Source organism: Petaurus breviceps, unplaced genomic scaffold (genome assembly GCF_028583685.1).
Source record: "Petaurus breviceps papuanus isolate PSGF00001 unplaced genomic scaffold, PetGlider_PUasm1.0 356, whole genome shotgun sequence".
NCBI classification, from domain to species: domain Eukaryota; kingdom Metazoa; phylum Chordata; class Mammalia; order Diprotodontia; family Petauridae; genus Petaurus; species Petaurus breviceps.
The window spans coordinates 562,174-584,078 of NW_027186290.1; the positions used below are offsets into that span (position 1 = coordinate 562,174).

Genomic DNA, 21,905 nt, shown 5'->3' on the forward strand with positions numbered 1-21,905 from the left:
CTGGCTTCCCCTTGCCCAATTCTGATTTTCAAGGAGTCATTTTCTTCCTTGAGATTCTGGATCTCCTTTTCTAGTTGTTGAATTTCTTTTCACAATCTTCTTGTTTTTCTTTTTAAAAATTTTTTTAAATAAATTTTTCCTCAATCTTTTTCATTTGATTTTTAAAGGCTTTTTAAAGTTCTATGAATTCTTTTTGAATGGGTGACCATTTGATATTACTCTTTGGGGTAGAAGAAGCTTTTTTTTTTTTTTTGCTTCAATACCTTCCTCTGAAATCGAACCCCAGTCATCTCTGCCCTTCTATAAGTGCCCACAGACAGTGCCTTCCTGTCCCGCTGCTTCTGCATGCATCAGGGGTGAGCTGGTTCTTTCTCATCCAGGGCCCTGTTTCAGCAGCACACTGGGTCTGCTGTCCTTTATCAGTGGAGGTTCCCTCAATCTTCCCCCACCCAAATTCCTGTGGCTGAGGCCCAGGTAACTCCCACTCCAGCCAGCCCCAGGCCCAGCACTTGATGTTCCAGCAGAACTAGCCTGGAGGTGTTTATTCTTCACAGGGATCAAATCTCAGATCTTCTCTGGCTGTCCCAGGAGGACTACTGTTCTGCCCCAATTCTTGTTTGTTTCTACCACTCTACATTCATCCTGAGGCACTGTTTCGTTTTGTTTGTGGGGGAAATCTGGAGAGCTTGAAGTTTTCTGATCTGCTCTGCCATCTTCCCAGAATCCTCTCAGAGATGCCACCAAGTTCTGAAATCACGATCATTTCTGAATGTAACTACTCCACTTTGCAACACACAAAAACGGATGCTTCTAATAGACAGAGCATGTACGAGTGCTTAATGTGTACCAGGCATAGTGCTAAGTGCAGGAGACACAAAGACAAGCAAGCAAGACAATCCCTACTCTCAGGAAGCTTACATTCTAATAGGGGAAGACAACACATAAAGAAGAACTGATAGAGAGGCTTATACAAACTGATGCTGAGTGAGAAGAGCAGAACCAGGAGAAATTTGTACACAATTACAGACACAACATCTGTGTGATGACCAACTTTGACAGACTGGACTCTTCTTAGCAATGCAAGGCTATAAGTTAATCCCAAAAGACTCATGATGGAGGGAGATGTGTGCATCCAGAGAAAGAAGTAGAAAGAACGGAGTCTGAATGCAGACTGAGGCAAACTGCTCTGTCTTTTTTTTTTTGTTTGGTTCCGTTTCCTCTTTCCCATTGTTCATTCCATCCAAGACAATCCTTCTTTATAACCTGACTAATGTCTAATGTGAAACTATTTGAAGATCCTATACTTGATTGTATGCCGCCATGGGGGGGGGGGGGGGGGGCGGGGTGGAAAGGGGGAGAAAATTTAAAACTCAAGGAATTGTGGAATTGAATCCTGTAAACTAAAAGTAAACAAACAAATTAATAAAGACAAAAAAAATTTAAAAAAAAAGAACTGAAAAAGGGGAGGGGAGAAGGGAGAGCGACAGTCCCAAGGGAGTCAAAGGCAGCTGGTGAAGAACTGGAAAGTCCAGAGATTGAGTCATGCCCTGAGTGAGTGAGCAAGGTGGTCACGGCTAAGGATTCACCAGTCAGAAGACGAGAAGATCACTGACCTGAGTACTCAGTCTGGCCTGTGGCAGAGGAGTGGGGGGAGGACCTGTAACAGAGAAAAACCATTCAGCAAAATCCCCTGACAACAGCCATGGAGTCTGCATCTCTGCCAAGAGAAGGGAGGCGTGTTTCCTCATGTGCTGTTCAGAACCATATCTGACTGCTGAACTGAGTCTGCATTCTGATGCTCTGAGGGGTCTTCTCAGTGCCATTATCCCATTTCCCATGCATGTCTTCCCCCTAGCTCTGCTCACTTCACTCTGCATCGGGTCATACAAATCATCTCAGGCATCTCAAATTCTCATTTCTTAGGATGCAGTAAAATTCCACTCTATTCCCACATCATCATTTGTTTGGCCATTCCTTAATCAGTAGATATTCAAGGGATGCTTTTTAATCACTCTCCCTATGAAACATGCGTCATCAAACTGTAGGCATCCCTCAGGGTTTTGTCCTGGGCTCTCTTCTCACTCTATCCTACTTCATTTGGTGATCTCAATCAGTTTCCATGGGTTTAATGATCACCTCTGTGCTGATGATTCTCAAATCTACTTATGCTGCCTCAATCTCTCAGCTGACATCCAGTCTCTCATCTTCAACTGTCTTTCAGATGTCTCCAACTGGACATCCAGTAGACATCTTAAACTCAATATATCCAAAACAGAAATCATGATCTTTCCCCCCTAACCTGCTACCTTCACTGTCACTGGAGAGATTCCCCACCCTTCTCCCAGTCCCTCAAGTTCCAACCTAAGAGTCATCCTGGGCTCTTCACCATCTCTCACCACCCCTTACCCAATATGGTGCCAAGGTCTGTCAATTTCACCTTGGCAGTCTTTCCTGTCAATTTCACCTCTCCAACATCTCTGGTCGATTTCATTTCTGCAATATCTTTTGGATATGCTCTTTTCTCTCCTCTGATTCTGTCCTCACCCTGGTGCAGATCTTCATCACCTCAAGCATGGACTATCACAATAGTTTCTGGGGGATTTGCTGTCTCAAGTCTCCCGCCAATTCCAATTCGTCCTCCATTTAACCACCAAAGTGATTTTCCTAACGTACAGGTCTGCCATTGTCACTCCCCTACTCAAGAGTGGCTCCCTATATTGTCCAGGAGCAAATACAAATTCCTCCATGTTAAAGCCCTCCATTATGTGGCTCTCTCCTTCCTTTCCAATCCAAAAGCTTTTCCTGATAACCCTTAATGCTAATGATGGGCTGCTTGGGATCTATGTTTGTAACATCAGTCTGTAAAACCAGTTTGTAAAAAAAGACTCCATTCCCCCCCTCCCCAGTCTCAGAGCATTAACTCAGCCCCTTCTCCCCTCCCCCCAAGCTTCAGAGCAGTAACTCTGCCCAGCAACAACTATCTCAGCTTGGAACAATAACAAGCTGTTCTTATGAATCCTTCACTAACGTATCTATAAACATTCCAGCTCAGGCAGCTATTATCTCCCCCTTGTACAGTGTCCCGCTGCCCCCATGAATCCTTCAGTGCCCTATCTCTAGGCTGACTCCTTGGCTGCCTCCACGAATCCTTCAGGGCCCTATCTCTGGGTTAACTCCTTAGCCTTGGTTCACAGACATCAATCTTGTCAAACATGACATTGATGGGTGGCAGACTGGGCACTTCTCCATCAGCCCTTAATCACCCAGTTAGAATAATTGGCACGGGTTCTACAATGGATGATTCTATATAAACCCTAATTCTACCCCTTTGAGCCCCTAAAGACCCTTGCCCGCTGTAAGGCTCACAATAAACTTTTACAACTCTGATTCCAAGTTAGCCTGGACCTACTGAATTCTTTCAAGACTGAATCGCAGGTTCTCTGGCCTTAAGATAAGATCAAAGTTCCTGCTGAACCTTTTGGGAGCCATCCCTCATCATTTTGGCCAGCCAGCCAGGAGGAAAGTCTGTGGTCTCAAGCTTTCTTGGAGCTCCTGTAAGCTCCTTTTACCTCCTCCCTCTCTTCCTGTACATCAGGTTCTCCATTCAAGCACCTAGGAAGGCTTGATTGGATGGGTTTCGGTCTGGAGCAGACCGGAATCTGGTCTATTTTACATAGACCCGGGACACATACCACATGGAAGGGAGATGCCCTGTCTAGGGACAAGTGTCTACACGTCTAAAAAAATATACATATATATTTTTTAGTCAAGGCTTTTCTCAGGGGATGCCAAGGGAAAGTGGACTGCAGTGACTCTCTGGTTCAGGGGCAGGAGAAAGGAAGGGTCAGTCTCACCCCATACCCCACAACTCACCTCTGGAATATTTTTTGTACAACTGAAAACAAAAACCTCAGTCTTCAAGACCTCAAGTAGAAAGGATGGGCCAGTTTCCCCCTATACTTGGGGATCTGTGCCTAGGTTATCTCAAAGCAAATCTTACTTGGCCTCCATTGGCATCTATCTGGAGGGCCAAACAAATATATGATTTGTGCCGGGGGTTTCAGAAAATCCTCTGTGAGCTTTTGAATCTTCCTGTCAGCTTCTCTCTCTTCTGTTTCAGTCTCTGTGTGAATGAGTGTGAGTGAGTAATCTGACACCTCTAAGCTTTAAACTGCAGCTGGACTGCAGGACATTCCTTTGAAATGCTGATATCTCTTTTCCTCCTCCTCCTTCTCCCCCCCCCCCCCATGCTGAATGCAGGCTGGAGAGGGAGAGAAAGAGAGCAAAATGTTGTCTTGTCTAGGTTATATGATGGTAAATGCAAGTTAAAGACAGTAGGAAAAGCAAGAAAGTTTAAGCATTTAGCAAAGAAAGGAACATGGGTAGGAAGTTAAGATAGGTGTAAGTTAGTATAATAGTAATGGAATTTAAAGATCCCCCTGTATTGGCTTGGTTTTTGGTTTGATTGTGTTAAAACCCAGAGCTTGTGAATCCCACTTGTGGGATGGACTTGTTCACGTGAAAAGAGAGGACTGAACTGGGAGGAGTTGGTGATGTAAATTGAGAGAGACACAAGACAAGAGAGAGGCAGAAGAACCTTTTGGAAGCAGCACCTTGGAGGCAGAGAGAGACTGAGAGGATTGCTGAGGGACATTTTGAATTGCCCAGGACTTTTGAGAGCTGCCCCCGGAGCTGCCAAGGACTGAGGAGACATGGCTGCTATGCTGGTACTTTGTCTGTCTGTTTTGATGTTGTTTTGCGAGATTTGTCCACTGGTGAAGGACAGTGCTGTTGTTGCAGAGTCGGGGAAACTTGCTGTTGGTTCAGAGCTACCGAGGCTGTCCTGCAGACAGAGAGTGAATACTGTCCACTGGTGAAGGACAGTGCTGTTGTTGCAGAGGTTCTGAAACCTTGCTGTTGGTTCTGAAACCTTGCTGTTGGTTCAGAAGCCCTGAAGAAGGATTTTCTTGTTGTATGTTTACAGAAATCCTGGAAGAGGGTTTTGCTAATGTTTTCAGGGGTCCAGGACTGTTCTGCAGACAGAGAATGAATTAATGAAGACACTGGCAACGTATCTTGTGGCCTTGCTAGGCTTTGTGTCCTCAGGAACAAAGATTGCTGAGAACTTGCCTCCTGTAAAGATGAAGAAAAGACCTCTATTTGGGTATTAAATGCTGTGCTTAAGCTTGTTGTAACTCTGGGGTAGATTCAATTGTGATCCAAGGGTGGGAAATTTTGACTTTTTTGTGCTCTGTGATTGAACAAATGGTTGTGCTTTACTTATGATTGGAAACTAATCTCCATTTGAGAAGAGGGGCTTTGTGATGGACTAAATGAATGTACAGCCTAGGGGTGGAGTAGTATTTAGAACAGGGACTTTGTAACTGATTGATTAAATGAATGTAATGTCCAGGGTGGGGTAGTACTTGATTAAATCACACTTGGTAAATGACGTATTTTGAATTATGCTGTATGTTGATTCTGTCTGTTCTTAATTTGTCACTGAATAAAATGGAGAGCACCTATGCCGGTATTTTGAACCTTGGATAGTTGCCTTTACTTGGCATTACAGTTAGTTGCTATTGAAAAGTGTAAACAGAACTTGTAAGATCTTTAAAAGTTTGAAAATCTCCTCCTCTTCATTCCACTCTGGCCAAGTGGAGTGAGGAGAAGGCGATAAGGGAGGGCATCTTCTCCCTCAGAACAAAGAGGCAGGCAGACCAACATTTAACTATTTCCTGCCTCACCTAAAAGAGGAAAGTTTTGTGTAACAGAATGCAACTGAATGCATTCTGGTCATTTTTGAAAATTGTCACTCCTAATTTGATGTTAAAGATAAGTCAGAATTCATTTTACTATTTGGCATTTAGGCAAATTGGAATATTTTCTAAGATTTGATACGAAAATGGGGTTTTGGGGTTCTCTAGAACTGAGATAAGGGAGTAGGTACCACTCCCCCTCCCCTTGCTAGAGAAGTCAAAGCAATCACTTTCAAAGAAGTTTCTAAGGAGTGGACACATAAATAAAATTTATTGAAGTAAAAGTTAGAACAGCTAAAAAACATTTGAGCAGATTTTGTTAAAGCCTCTCTCACCAGATCAGATACGGAAAGAGAATGCTGAAGAATAGTAGGGAATTTGAGTTACCCTCCCCAACTTGAAAAAAGAAAAAAGGGGGGAGGCATAGCAGCTATATCAAAGGCCCCACTGGCAACAGCCCTGGGCCCCTGGGTACCCTGAAATCCACAACTCTAGGCATGCATATGACCCTCTCTCCTTTCAAACCCCTGGGTCCACAACCAAGCTCTGCAACTGTGGGGAGAGGAGAAAAGCCTCTGCACTTGGTAAGCCTAATTTTCTATCAATAATTTTTGCATGTGATGAATTGGAAATGCAATTAATGTCAGAATGTCATTGTTTTATTATGGTATCTCTAAATTGTAAAATCCTCTTATACTGCAAAAATTGACTGACCATTGTGAGCCAGAAATTGTGTTACATAAAGCAGTTTTCAATCTGAATTTTGTTGAAACTAAAAGATGGAGAAAATGTTGTGTAAAACTAGCTATGTTACTTTATCAGTTCTGTTAACCCTATGTTATAATGTTTATTTCATGTGAATTGGATTTTTATGTTATAATATCTGATGATTTAAAGCTGTTATATTTGGGATACAAACAAGTAGTAATAATACTGATATTTACTGTGATAGTTGATTGTTCATTTAACTTTTTGGCTATTCTGGAAATATGCAGTGATTTAAAGTTATAGTTTCCATATTACTTATGATGAAATGAATGATTCTCTGCACAGTGAATTGTAAAGGCATTTTGTAGAATTCTTATTGAGCAAATGAGAAACCATAGGAAAAAAAGGGAAAGAAAAATATAGGGATGTGGTATTCAAGCTTGCTTCATCTAAGGATGTACTTATGTTAATTTGAAGGTTTATGGATCACCACATTCACCATCTCTGTGAGATTCCAGAATGTAATTGATTTCTAGTGATAAGTTGATTGGTTGTGTAGCATCAAGAAAATTTTACTTCTGTGTAACTTCAAAAACTGGAGTTTTAAGGTCATGATATTGGTAATTCATTTGTTTTTATTTCAAAGTTCAATGTAAGAAATTTTTTATGACATTGTTACTGGTAAACAGCTGTACTATCTATGCTTATGAGAAGCAGTTTCTCTTAAAGTTTTGGAGTATTGTAATTTGGGAAATCATAAGCTTCCAAGTCTGTCTTTGTTTAAAAGGAAGTTTCAGTTAAGATCGTTTAAAATTGTAAGATTGTTAACTAAGTTTATTGGGCTACTGTTTTAATGCTAAAACCTAAAACTGTGACAACTTTATTCTGTCTAGTTCTGCCCATTCAGAACAGTCCTCCTGCATGTATGAGAATTGGCTAAGCAGGGACATCATTATTAGACCTTCCCCCATTCACCCTTGCATTTATGATGTTGTAAAACTGTCAAATCCCCTGGAAACTATCTCTATTAGGTAAGGTCAGTTTTGGTCATGTAGTTTTTAAATGAACTTAACTTGCTAAAATGTTGCAAAGATTAAAAAGGATTTCTATAAATTGGCTTTTAGATTTCAGAAAGAAAGATGGTAAATGGAATTCCTTATATTTGTGAGACCTGATAAATCTTTATTGCTTATTGCAGCTGCAAGAAAATAGAAATAATTATAACTAGCTCTAAGCTGTGATTGGTGAGGCTTCTTGTTTAAGGTAAAGGGCATTTGAGACCATAACTAAATTTTATTTTGAGTTTGAATTTGGGTAGTTATCTGCATTAAATCAGTATCAGAGAGAAAATGCCACAAGCTACTCAGAAGAAATGTGACCCTGTACTGTGTACAGGTGGAAGTCTGCATTTGGTAAAGACAAGAGGGACAATCTTAGCCTCCATCTGGGATGGGATCCCTCCTGGCTCAGTTTACCCATGGGGTTCCTTTGAAAAGGAATGTTCCCCACCTATTCCTGAGTCTAGCTTTGAGATGGAATGGATACTACATGGTTGGATATCTGTAAATAACCTGAATTTAAACAAAGTCAAGGATGTTTTATCCTGTCATATTTGGAATGTCACATGTCCCTGCTTTTTTCCTTCTATAGCAGGTTTCTATGATCAGAGCAAGGAGTCAGTAAAAGATGTGAGCCCTTTCGTGTTAGCTTACTGGGAAATCTAATATTATTTTCATCTAGAATTAGAACATGTGCAGAAAGTTATGCAAACTGCTTAAGATCATTTTAAAAGTTTTCAACTTTCTTCATAAAAGTTTAGTGATCATTTATAAATGTTGAACTGTTTTAAAAGGGAAAATACTTTAAGAAGAAATTTTAAATCTCTAGTGTGATTTTTAAAAAGGCCTACTAAAAGCTTCCTTTGCAAGATAAATTTATTGCTAAATTAATGTAATGAGTTGTAAAGCAGAAGAGATCTTGCTGTTTTGATCTGAATTTGTAGTTATTCCATTATCCAAGCAAAAGTTAATATTTGTAACTGAATATACATGTAAAAGATTCAATTTCTGAAGTATCTCTTTCTTCCAGAGTGAATATAATCAGAGGATAAACAAGCTTTGTGAAACAAGGATGTATGTCTACTATCTAGCTGTGAGGTTCAAGTCAGGAACCTCTTTTGTTAAGGCAGTACAATTATGTTAGTAAAAGTATAAAAACATATGAGGTATCTTGTCTATAGTAAAACTATAAAGGACAGTGAAATAGTCTGAGTAATGGGTTATACTAGCCATACTCACCCCACTTCTGGTCAATTTTCTCTTACTCCTTTTTGGCCCTTGTCTGTTTAATCTCTTTGCTAGATTTGTGTCTTTTAGGCTGAGCACCCTTCACTTGCAGGTGACATCTCAGCTGAGTACCAAACATTCTCTGAGTCCATGACCCATCACCCCCTGGACCTGACATTGGCCAGGCCCTGGACACTGGCTACTGACCCCACCCATTGAACGATGGTACCCTGAGAGGCAGGGACAGGTCTGCGCCCCTTCCCAGCAAGAAGCAGTTCAGGAAGCTGAGAACACCACCCTTGTCCCCAAATGAATTTGGGTATCATCTGTTTAAGGGGGGAATGATGGGGTGCTTGGGATCTATTTGTAAACTCAATTTGTAACATCAGTCTGTAAAACTAGTTTGTAAAATCACAACACCCTCCCCCCCAGTCTCAGAGCATTAAGTCTGTCCCTTCTCTCCCCGCCCCCCCCCCCCCAGCTTCAGAGCAATGACTCTGCCCAGCAACAACAATCTCACTTTGGAACAGTGACAAGCTATTCCTCTGAATCCTTCACAAAAGTATCTATAAACATTCCAGCTCATGCAGCTATTATCTCCCCCTTGTATAGTGTCCCGCTGCCCCCATGAATCCTTCGGTGCCCTATCTCTGGGTTGACTCCTTGGCTGCCTCAATGAATCCTTCAGGACCCTATCTCTGGGTTAACTCCTTAGCCCACTATCCCCTGAGTCTCTGTTAGCCTTGGTTCCCAAACATCAATCTTATCAAACATGACACTGATGGGCGGCAGACTGGGCACTCCTTTGTCAGCCCTTAATCACCTAGTTAGCATAATTGGCACGGGTTCTACTATGGATGATTCTATATAAACCCTAATTCTACCCCTTTGAGGTTGCAGATCCCCTAAGGACCCTTGCCCGCTATAAGGCATATAATAGACTTTTACAACTCTGACTCCAAGTTAGCCTGGGCTGAATTCTTTCAAGACTGAATCGCAGGCTCTCTGTCCTTAAGATAAGATCAGAGTTCCTGCTGAACCTATTGGGAGCCATCCCTCATCACTAGTACCCTCTCTCTGAAATGATGTCCAGTTTACCCTGTATGTATCTTCTTTGTACAGTCATTTTCATGCTGCTCGTCCATTAGACACTAAGCTCCTTGAAGGCAGGGACTGGTTTTGCCTGTCCTTGCATCTCCAGCTCTTAGCACATGACTGGCACATAGTAGGTGCTTAATAAATGGTTGTCTACTGGCTGAGTGCTGTTTCCCAGTGGGTCTGAGGAGAGGCAGACATTATTAATAGAATGTCTGGTTCCAGGAACTGTTTCTGGGACTCTCCAGAGCCTATCACTAACCATGGGGCCTGCCTGCATGACCCCATCCCTTCATTGCCCCCATTTGAGGGTACAGCCTGGACCAGAGAGGGGTCACCACCCCTGACCTCTGTCCTGGGCCACACCAGACTCACCAGCTGAGAAGAAAACTAGACCTGGGGGTGGGTCAGTAGAGAAAATGGGGCTCAGTCATCTTCCCAGGTATCATGGCTGGGCTGGCCCCAACCTCAGCCCCAGACCTTCTTTCCATTGGCCAGATGCTACGGTTCAGGAGGGCTAGTAAACTTGGTCTTGATTCCTGGGAGGAATCCTGAGGTGTTTTGACCTGAGTCCATGGCAGCAGGTTAGTGAATTGGGGAGTTTTTACTCACAAGTTGTACTGACCTAGGAATGGTGAGCTGTGCCATGTTTGGTGACTCTCACCCCAGTGAAGGTTTAGCACAGATATGTGGGAGGGGGTGGGGGCCCTCTCAGATATCCAAGGCAGGGAGGGAAACCCCCAGATGCATGACCATGAGGCAGGAAGGTTTCCTGGAAATGGGAAGGTTGAGGCCTGCCTGGTTCTAGAGGATCTGGGTGACCTGGTCATACCCTTCAGGTCCCTGAACCACATAGTGATAATGTGGTGGGAAGTAAACCCCACACTTAGGCCAAGTTCCCAGCATTCAAACTCTTGAACAAATGGGCTCTCATTAGCCCTCCCCTTTTAGCATGACACACCAAGGATGGAAGGCTCTCAAATGCTATCTAACCACCTCCTCATTCTGGAGAGCAGAAAACTGAGGCTCCAAGGTCTAGGAGATGACAGCCTCCCCAGCTTCCTTGAAGTCTCCACTAAAACTCACCTTCCACAGGAAACCTGCCCCAGCTTCTCTTCACTCCAGAGCTTTGCCTCTGTTGGTCATGTCCCATATCCCCTACAAATATCCTGCCTTGTTGGTGTTTGTTTGCATGCATGTTGTCTCCCTCAGAATGTAAGCTTCTTGAGGGCAGGGCCTGAGGTCTTTGTCTCTCTGGCTCTTGGCACAGCCCCTGGCAAATGGAAAGCACTTAATGTTACTGACTGATTGACTCTGCCTCCATGCTCGGCAAGGTCTCCTTTGTAACTGGCTTTCGACATAAGGAGAAAAAGGGAGACTACTGAGAGAATCAGCAAATTCATGTCCTTTATGTGAAAGCTTCCCTCTCTCCCCCAGGCCCTTGTGAGCCATGGGTCACTCACTGGTGTAGATGTGGGCAGCCTCCCCATTAGGGCATGGACCTGAGAACTTTACTATTATTATTTTGGAGGGAGGAAGGCAAAGAAATCAGGGTTGTGACTTGCCCAAGGTCACACTGCTAGTAAGTGTCAAGTGTTTGAGGCCGGTTTTGAACTCAGATCCTTTTGACTCCAGGGCCAGTGCTCTATTCACTATGCCACCTAGATGCTCCTTTATTATTATTTTTAACTAGAACATTTATGGAACACTCATTCAGAATGGATATAATTTTTATTCATCAAACTAAGGAAATCAAAATTTATTTTAATAAGTATAATCTAACATGTGATACAAGAATTCAAATTTTAAAAATAAGATGGTAGCACACAAGAAATCAAAAGACAAAGTCAATGTTTTTGGAGACAGAAGGGCTTAGCACCTGGAGCTCTGTTCTCTGTTCTCCTGCCCATACCCTCTGACAATTTATTCCCAAGGGTAGAGATGGCCGGGAGTGGCTGTTTACCTCAGGAAGTGTAATGCTATGCACAAGCAGCTTTCCAGAAGAATGCTGCTGTGAACAGCTTTTAAGGTTCTGATTACACAGTAACAAATCAAAGCAAAACTTTCACAGAAAATCAAGGCACAGCATTCACAATGTTACAACTTCTCAAAGTACAATAGTCAAAGTCTTCCGCTCATAGGGCACTCTTAAGTTAACTCAGTCACTTGTTCAGCAAAGTCTTCCACTCTTGGGGCAAAGTCTTGATTAACTCAATCAGTCACTTGTTCATCAATCAATTACTAAGTATCACACATAAAACCCTCCACCCCTAGGTCACTAGTAAACTACAATTTCATCTTTACTCAGTACCCAAGGAGAGGTCTTTTCATCTTGACTTGGGGCTGGTTCTCGGATTCCCTGGATCCCCTTCCGGTCCCAGATTCTGCCTGGATTCACCAGACTGTCACCTGGGTTCAATGGCAGGCAGCTCCCAGTTCCTTGTCCAGCTCTCTGGGCAGGTCCTGCTCCACACTGAAGTTCCCAGGGTCTGGTCCATGTCAGATCTTTCACCATTTCTGCTCCAGGGAATTCAAGGCTCAACCAAGCCACAAACCAAGTCTCAGCATCCCAGTCATGCTTCAGTCACCTGGGCTCTGGGCTCCAGGCTCCTGGCTCCTGGCTGTGGGCTGCCAGCTCAGGGCTCAGGGCTCCTGGCTCCTGTTCAGAAGAAGCCCCACCACAACAAGTTCTCAGTTAAGTCTGGCTCAGTTCCGCATTCTCTCTTCTGTAGCTGCTCTGCCTCCAGATGCTGGTCTCAAGAAGTTCTGCCTGTGCCTCTCTGGGGCTTTTCTTATATACACATAGCATTAGCTTCCTCTTTCAGCCAACCCCTTCCTCAGTAAGAGGAGACAGGAGCTCACACCTTCTGTTCCCCCCACACAGGCTTGATCAGTTACTAAGTGCTAAGTACCTGCTACCTTTGCCAGCACAAAGCGATCTTCCAATTCAAACTGCATCACCATTACAGGAAGGACCCCAGAGCACAGTCTCCCAACCATCCACCTCTCTCAGGCCCTGAACACTCAAATTCATTCAGAGAAAAGTGTGCCACTGAGTGCCTCTCAAGACAGTGTAAATAGCCCCAGGTCTTATCAAATACAGACCCTCTGCTCCTCTGGAAGTGTCCTAGGCCAGTGGCAGAGACAGGACCAAGTTTGGGGAGAGGTGAAGGTCCCCTGCACCAGCCCAGAGGAGTCTTCCCCACACAGAGCATGTCCTTGTAGAGGACTTAGATTGTTTCCTTTACCCTCACCCAACACCAGGCTTGGCTGCCGCTGGCTCAAACAACAGCCCCCACCACCCCTTCCTTCTCTGTCCTATGAGGGCCCAGCATACCTACAGGCTCCTCTACATGGCCCTATCATAGACAACAGGTAGGGAATCCGGCTCGCTTAGTCAGAACCCTGGAGAGTAGAATGCTACAGTGTGTGACAGGGAGAGAAGGGGGCACCTGTACCATCCGAGCTTGAAAGCTGGCTGCTCTGAGGAGGTATCCACAGGTGACAGAGCAGAGGGCAGAGGTCATTAGGGACGCTACCACAAAAACAGGAAAGAGCTCTGTTGTCTTCCCAGACCCTGAAGCCACAAGAACTTGTCCACTCTGATCAGCCTAGAGACCTCCTGATGCCAGAGGGCAACATCACTCAAGAAAGGCTTGGGCAAGAAATGGGAGTCTCCAGGAGCATAGTCTGGAGGCTGAAGAGGAAAATGGGCTTGAGGTGGACAACTGACCAAGATGGTGGTGTCTGAGAATGGGGTTTAGGTTTCTGGACCACAGCTTAAGATATAAAAGTCACAGGCTCCTGGCCTGAAATGGTTGGCAAACAGGTGGTAACTGCCAGGTGGTTGACAACCCTATTTGAAAAATGTCTTTAAGATAAAAAAGAAGGGCGGCTAGGTGGCAAAGTGAATAGAGCACCAGCCCTGGAGTCAGGAGGACCTGAGTTCAAATCCGGTCTCAGACACTTAACACAACCAGCCATGTGACCTTGGGCAAGTCATTTAACCCCAACTGCTCTCCAAAAAGCAAAAAAAATAAAATAAATAAAAAAGGGCAGAGGGGAAGAGAAGACTCCCTCTGGACAGCCACCAAAGTGGACACCATGGGGTGGAGCTACTCCATAGCAAGAACAGTGGTCAAGACACCCAGACTTTCATGGGTGACAAGATCCAAGACGAGAGACAGTGGAAACCCGCAGCCTCCCGAGTCTGGGCACAAGGTAATACACAAGAAGAGGGCAAACGGGACATGGCCAGAAGGAAACCCCAGGCCTGCCCAGTGGGAGGAGAGCCATATACTGGGAAGGGAGAGGCAACAGAGCACAAGTCAGGAACCAGGGCAGGGAAATATGAAGGTCACTGAGGAGAGGAAACATGGCAGCCAGGTGCCAAGCCATGGTACCCCACTGTCACCCTGGCATCTGCTGGAGCAAGTCCCTCCTTCCTTCCTCTCTCCCTTCCATCTTTTGTTCCTCCTTCCCTCCTCCCTTCTTCCTTTCCTCACTCCCCCTTCCTCCTCTCTCTCCCTCCTCCCTTCCTCTTCCCTTCCTCCTTCTCTTCCTTCCTCCTTTCCCCCCCTTCTTTCTTCCTCTCCCCCCCCTCCCTTCCTTTCTCATTTCCTCCTCCCTCTCCCTAAAGCATATCACCCCTTCCCCATCAATACCTTCTTGACTTTCCCACAGGATAATTTCATCCTTCAAAAGGCAGAGGAAACAGAGAGATGCTCAACAATGGCCTTCTGAGATCACAAACGGAAACAGTTTTGATGAGTTGGAAGAATGGGATTCCTACCGATGTAGCTGTAAAGGGAGCTCCCCAAGGCCTGTTGATTTCACATCCCGCAGGCTCCCTTCTGTCCTCTGTCCTGCCCCCACCGCAGTGCAGGCCCTCATCGCAGCTGAGGGTGGGGCGGGTCTGACGGTGTCACCCCAGGAGCACATACAAAGTGCCCTGTTTGGCCTTCAAAGCCCTTCGTCACCTCTCCCTTCCCAGGCGCTGACATGGCCTTGTGGCTGATCCAGGCTCCTAACACCAGACCTTTGCCCAGGCTGTTCCTCCTTCCTGGATTTCTCTTCTGCCTCTCAGAATCCAGAGGGGTCCCCCCCCCCACTCCAGATCTCTTGTCTTCACTTGCTGTCCATTCCCATGTGCAGTGTGGCCAGAGACTGCAAGCACCCAAAGGCACTGACTGATGTCTTCCTCCTTTGCATTCCCAGGTCAGGCACAGTGCCTTGTACAGACCTACTACATGCTACTATGGGCTGGACACTGGGTGAGCGTTTACAAATCCTCACAACCACCCTGGGAGGCAGGTACTGCTAGGATCCCCATTTCACAGGTGAAGAAACTGAAGCAGCCAGTGGTGATGTGACTCCCCCAGGGTCACCCAGCCAGGTGAGGCCTCCTTGGCTCCCAGCCCAGACCAATGCGGAGCCCCTTGAGCTGTCAGGGGCCAGTGGGACTCTTCGATGGCCCCTTAGACCACCTGGCAGTCACAGGGAGAGAAAGAGAGAAGAGAGACAGAGAGAGGGAGACACAGAGAGACAGAGACAGAGAGAGAGACAGAGAGAGAGACTCAGTCTCCTTGGGTTGGCAGCAGCATGACCAGACTTTATTGTTCCTGACTCTTTGCAAAGTGACTCATGGACCCCTTTCAGGCCCACCTGTCTCCCAGAGCGCAGACATCTCAACGCTGTAGGACAGCCTCTCAGAGGTGTGGGTCCTGCTCAGGTGCAAACTCCCGCTCAGTGGATGGAGAATGACTCATTCGGTGTGAGAGTCCAGTCCGTGGCCGCTCCCATCACGGATGGTGATCTCCTGGGAGGCCGAGAATGTTAGCGGGATGAAGCCCTCAGTGTCGGCGGAAAGAAGGATCCAGAGGGAGCCTGGAATTCCAAGAGAGGGGGGTCAGAGGCTAGGAGGGCCCTCCTCCAGAGCTCACCCCCCAGCCCTCGCTCCTAGCCCAGGGCTCCAGTGGGGTTCAGTGGGAGCCAAAGGGGTGTGGTAGGGAGGGAAGACAGAGCCTGGGTGTCAATGGCTGCTGGTGCACTTCAGCTGAGAGCCAGGGCAAGGGCGCAGTTCTCCTTTCAAAGACTTGGCTCTGGAATTCGGATGACCCATTCTCAGGCCAGAGCCCAGCCTGGAGCCCCTGGAGATCCCTGTCGATAAACACATTTTGTGCCAGACCACACCAAGCTGCAGCTGAGCACACAAAGACAACAAAAAAAACTCTTCCTGCCCTCAGACAGCTTCCCTTCCCCAGCACCTGCCTTGGCTGTCCACGTTTCTGGCACCCACCATCACTTTTGAACTTCACAACTTTCTAATGCAAACTGAGACAGGGGCACCCCAGCGAGACCCTGTGGCCACAGCCAGAGACGGCCAGAGGCAGGGTCCTGGCTCCAAGAACCGCCGCACGGCCACCCTTGCGGGAGTGGACAGAGGCAGCGGTCTTAAGGGTCAGCCCGAGGCTTTCTGGCCCCAGAGCTGAGAGGAGGGCCTGGGTCAGAATCCCAGCTCCGCTGCTTGGGAGCTGCTGGCCCTCAGCATCCTCACCTATGAAGGGAGGCCTGAATCAGGGCGGTTCACAGGAGTCATCACACTTCCTTCCCACCTTCTCCATCAGCCTGTCCTGCCACCTTTGCCCGTCCACACAGCTCACTGACGCCACATCCCATGCCTTCCTCCTTCTCACTAACAGCCAAGTGCACTTCCTTATCTCTGTCTCTCAGGATGAGGTGGCCTCACTCCTGACCAAGGCTGACCCTTCTGCCTGCACAAGAGACCTCCTGCCTTCCCTCCGTCTCCAGCGGGGCACCCCCCCCCCCACTTGTTTTCAGTCTCTCCCTCTCTACTGACTCCTTCCCCCTGCCCACAGACACGCCCAGATCTCCCCATCCTGAAAAACCCTTTCATGACTGTTGCATCTCTGCGGGCTACTATCCTTGTCTCATCTGCCCTCCATGGCTAAGCTCTCCAAAAGGCTGTCTACACTAGGGCCTCCACTTTCTCTCTTCTTCGAACCCAGCTTTTATCCTTCCACCAAAATCTCTCTCTCCAAAGTGACTGCCTAGGGACCTCTTCTTCTCAGGCCTCCCGCTCCCTGAGCTTCCTCTGGGTGGTCTTTCCCTGCTGGTCACTCTCCTCCCTGACACCCTCTTCCCTTCTGGGTTCAGGACACCAGCTCTCCAGGTTCTCCTCCTGCCTCTCTTACTTTGGCTCCCCGTGCAGACCCCTCTAACTGCAGGTGACCGACCCTCAGGGCTCCAGCCTGGGCCCTCTGCCACCTTCATCCTCTCCCCTCTCCCAGTAACGACACTCTGTATCTCTCCCCTGAGCTCCCACCCCCTATCACTGAGTGCCTACTGGGCCTTTAGATGGAGGAAGCACCTTATCCCTTAACGTGCCCCAAACAAATAATGTTTCCCTCTCCCAGATTTGCTTTTTCCTTTTTAAAAAATTGTATTTATTCTTTTGTTCTATTTAAGTTCCAAACTGTTTTGCTCCCGACTTCCCGACTCCAAACTCGAGAAGACCACCATCTGACACAGATTCATAGATGTTCTTTCTGGAGGCCGAGAGCACTTTCCTTCCCACAGCCTTGGGAGTTTTAAATTTTCTTTTATTCTGAACTTAATAAAACAAGCATTTCCATAACAAAGCAGAATAGAAAAAAAAAAAGAGGAATGCAGACCAACTGCAAGTCTACCATGTCTGACTGGCCTTGCCTTTTCCTTTTGTCCCTCCTGCCCTGCCCTGCCCACACTTGGCTACCCTTGGACAGAAATGTGTGTATGTATGTCCATGTGCAATCAGGCTCTGCGTGCTTCTGGGGACTGGCTCTTTCTCTGGACACAGACAGCCCCTTTCTTCACAGGCGCTCTGTGCTTGATCTGAATATTTACAAGACTGAGAATAGCTCAGCTGTTCACAGTCATTCTTCGAACAATATTGCCGTTGCTGTATACAGTGCTCTCTTGGTTCTGCTCATAACACCCTGCATTATTCCATGCAAGTCTTCCCATGTTTTTCTAAAGTCACTGAGCTCATCATTTCTTGCGGCACAGTAACGTTCCATCACAATCACATACCACAACTTGTTCAGCCATTCCCCAATGGATGGGTATCCCCTTAATTTCCAGTCATCTGCCACCATAAAAGGAGATGCTACAAATATTTTAGAACATATAGTTCTTTTACTCTTTCCCTGAAAACCGCAGGAAATGGACCTCATAATGGTATACTGCTGGGTCAAAGGGTATACATGGTTTTATAACTCTTTGGGCATAATTCCAGATTGCTTTCCAGAATGGTTGGATCAGTTCACAACTCCACCCACAGAGTATTAATGTCTCAATTTTTTCACATCTCTTCCAAAATTTGTCATTTTCCCATTCCATCATTTTAGTTAATTTGAGAGATGTAAGATGGTATCTCAAAGTTGTTTTTATCTGAATTTATCTCATCAATAATGATGGAGAGAATTTTTATGTGACTATATATAACTTTTACTTCTTCATCTAAAAACTGCCTGTTCATATCCTTTAGCCATTTATCAATTGGAGAATGACTCATATTCTTATAAATTTGAGAAAGTTCTCTATATATCTGAGATGTAAGACCTTTATCTGAGAAGCTGTCTATAAGATCCCCCCCCACACACACACATTTTTTGCTTTTCTTCTGATCTTGGCTACACTGGTCTCATTTATACAAAAACTGAATATAATGCAATAAAAATGATCTCTCTTATGTCTCTCAATGCTCTATATCTCTAGGTCATTAATACATTCTTCTCTTATCCATAAATCTGATAGCTAATATGTTCCATGCTTATTTATGATATGTCCCTTTATATTTCGGTCATGCATTCATTTTGACATTATCTTGATAAATGGTGTAAGATATTGGTCTTTACTCAATTTCTGCCAGACTGCTTTCCAGTTTGCCCAACTTTTTAAAAAACCTGATAGTGAATTCTTTTTCCAAAAGCTTAAATCTTTACATTTGTTCACCACAAGGTTACTATAATAATTTATTACTGGGTATTGTATGTCTACTCTCTTCTACTAATCCACCTTTCTATTTCATGGCTAGTACTAGATAGTTTTGATAACTGCCTTATATTATAGTTTAAGATCTAGCATTGCTAAACCTCATTCTTTTACATTTTTTTCATTAGTTCCTTTGGTATTTTTGACATTTTGTTTTTCCAAATGAATTTTATTTTTTTCTAGTTGAATAAAATAATTTTTTGGTAATTTAACTGGGATGGCATTAAATATATAGATTACTTTAGGCAAAATTGTCATTTTTATTATATTGGCTCTGCCCACCCATGAACAACTAATATTTTTCTAATTATTTAAACCTGACTTTATTTCTATAAAAAGGGTTTTATAATTATGTTCATATAGTTCCTGGGTTTGTCTAGACAGCTATATTCCCAGGTATTTTATGATGTCTACCATTATTTTAAATGGGGTATTTCTTACTATCTCTTCTTGCAGGGTTTTGTTTGTGATATATAGAAATGCCAATGATTTATTTGGATTCATTTTACATCCTGTAATTTTGCTGAAATTATTAATTATTTCAACTAGCTTTTTAGTTGAATCTCTAGAATTTTCAACTATATCTCATAATGTCTGTAAAAAAAGAGAGTTTTATTACCTCATTGCCCATTCTCATTTCTTCAATTTCTTTTTCTTCTCTTATCACTACTGATAGCATTTCTAATGAACACTGAATCATACTGAGGATAATGCAGATCATATAATGGACAACCTTGTTTCACTCCTGATCTTACTGGGAAGGATGCTAGCTTATCCCCATTACAAACAATGCTTGTTGATGGCTTTAGGCATATCACTTTAAGGAAAAATCCATTTACACCCTTCTTTCAAATCTTTTTAGAGGAATGGGTACTGCACTTTCTACAAATCTTTTTCTGCATCTGTTGATATCACATGGTTTTTGTTATTTTTGTTACTGACATAATCAGTTATGTTAATAGTTATCCTTATGTTAAAGGCACCCCTGCATTCCTGGTATAGATTCCACTTGGTCACAGTGTATTCAATCTCTGTGATATAATATTGTAGTCTCCTGGCTAGTGCCTTGGTTAGGATTGTTGTACCAATAGCCATTCATGAAATCTGCTTATGATTTTCTCTCTTTATTTTGGCTCTTCCTGGCTTAGGTATCAGCACCGTGTTTATTTTGTAAAAGGAGTTTGGTTGGCTCCTTCTTTACCTATTATTCCAAATAACTTATTTATTATTAGAATTGGTCGATCTTTAAGTGTTTGTAGAATTCACTTGTAAATCTTCTGGTCCGGGCGCTCTTTTCTTAGGAAGTTCACTTACAGCCTGTCCAACTTCTCTTCTAAAATGGGTTTATTTGGGGATTCTATTTCCTCTTCCTTTAATTTAGGCACTCTATATATTTCTGTAAGTATTCTTCCACTTAAATTGTTATATTTACTGGCATATAACTGGGCAAAATAATTCCTAATGATTGCTTTGATTTCATCTTCATTAGTGACCGGATGACCCTTTCCTTTCTTGATACTACTGATTCGGTTTTCTTCTCGCTTTCTTTTAATCAATTAACCAAGGTTTATCTATCTTACTGGATTTTTTTTTTTCATAAAACCAACTTTTGGTTTTATTTATTCATTCAATGGTTTCCTTACATTCTGCTTTAGGAAGCTCACCTTCAATTTCTAGGATTCCCAGTGGTGTGTTTAATTGGGGGTTTTTAATGTGTTCTTTTTCTAGCCTTTTCAGTCGTACCCTCAGTTCATGTTCTCCTGCTTCTGTTTCATGGATGCAAGTGTCTCCTCTGGTTACCACTCTCGCTGCACCCCCTGGGTTCTGGTTCCTTGTTTCACTGTCACCACTCTTCCTCAGTGAAATCACTGTTCTTCAAAACCAGGCCATTCTGCCCCCACTCACTTCTGGTCTGTGTCTCCACAGTCCAAAGCTGGCTCCCTCCATCAAGGCACCACCTTCCTCTAGTGCCCCTCATATCCCCTTAGCTGGCACATCCAATAACTGCCATCCCGTGCCCCACACCTCCACGACACCTCCCACTTCTGACCCTTCTTCCACCCACATAGCCATCCCTTCATTCGGGCCCTCATGACCAAACTATCCTCCGATCACCTGCCCAAGTGACATTCCTTAACAGACCCGGCCCTGTCACAGCGCCCAGCAATCACACCCAGGACTCCCTATGCCTCAAAAACCAATGCAGACTACTCTGTTGGGCTTTCTGCGTCCCAGTCCCCGGCCGTCTCCTTCTGTGTCCAGGGCACGGCCCTGTCTCCTCCCTTCTCCTTCCCTCATGATGCTGCTCAGGCCCCACCTTGTGCACGAAGGCTTTCTGATCCCTCTCAAAGCACTGGGACCCTCCCCCCCGAACAGCTGTGTCTGCCACACAACCTCCTGAAGGGAGGACAAAGGCAGTCCTTAGGAACTACACACCATGTATGCATATGCACACATTTTCTCCAGGTACTTCTTTCTTTTTCTTTGAGGGGGGAAAGCCAGGCAGTTGGGGTTAAGTGACTTGCCCAAGGTCACACAGCTAGTAAACGTGTCAAGTGTCTGAGGCTGGATTCGAGCTCTGGCCCTCCTGACTCCAGGGCCGGTGCTCTAGTCACTGAACCATCTCCAGGTACATCTGGTCAGATGAGGTCCATTCCTTCTCTGGTCTTGCTGTCCTAGCTCCTGACCCCAGACCTGCCCATCAGGAGTGCAGAGCCCAGTGGGTGGCTGAGAGGGTGTCCGCTCCCAGAGGCCTCCCCAGCCCCAGGCTGACTCACCGTGCTGCATTTCCACCAGAGAGAGGCCGAACACCTGCTGGACCAGCTGCAGGCGCACCTTGCCATCACAGAGGAGGACCGCTCTCTTGTCCACCGTGGGGCCTGTGGGGGACGGCTTCTTTGAGCCCAAGGACAGAATCTGTTACTCTACAATAACCTGGGCCTCCACCTCCTCCTCGTCCTCTGTGGCCCCATCCCCAGCCCGCTGTGGGTCGCACAAGCCCTGG

General features: G+C 45.1%; 1 protein-coding gene across 3 annotated transcripts in view; it reads right to left on the reverse strand.

Moving 5' to 3' along the window:
- Nucleotides 1-11,559: 11,559 nt before the first annotated feature.
- WDCP (WD repeat and coiled coil containing) overlaps nt 11,560-21,905 on the reverse strand; it is a 34,410-nt gene continuing 24,064 nt past the window's right edge. For all 3 annotated transcript variants that reach the window (XM_069097341.1, XM_069097340.1, XM_069097339.1), the window contains 2 exons: nt 21,679-21,796; nt 11,560-15,733 (listed from right to left, as the gene is read on the reverse strand). In XM_069097341.1, the coding sequence (XP_068953442.1) occupies nt 15,612-15,733; nt 21,679-21,796 (240 nt within the window). In that variant the 3' untranslated portion in view covers nt 11,560-15,611. The remainder of the gene's footprint in view (nt 15,734-21,678; nt 21,797-21,905) is intronic.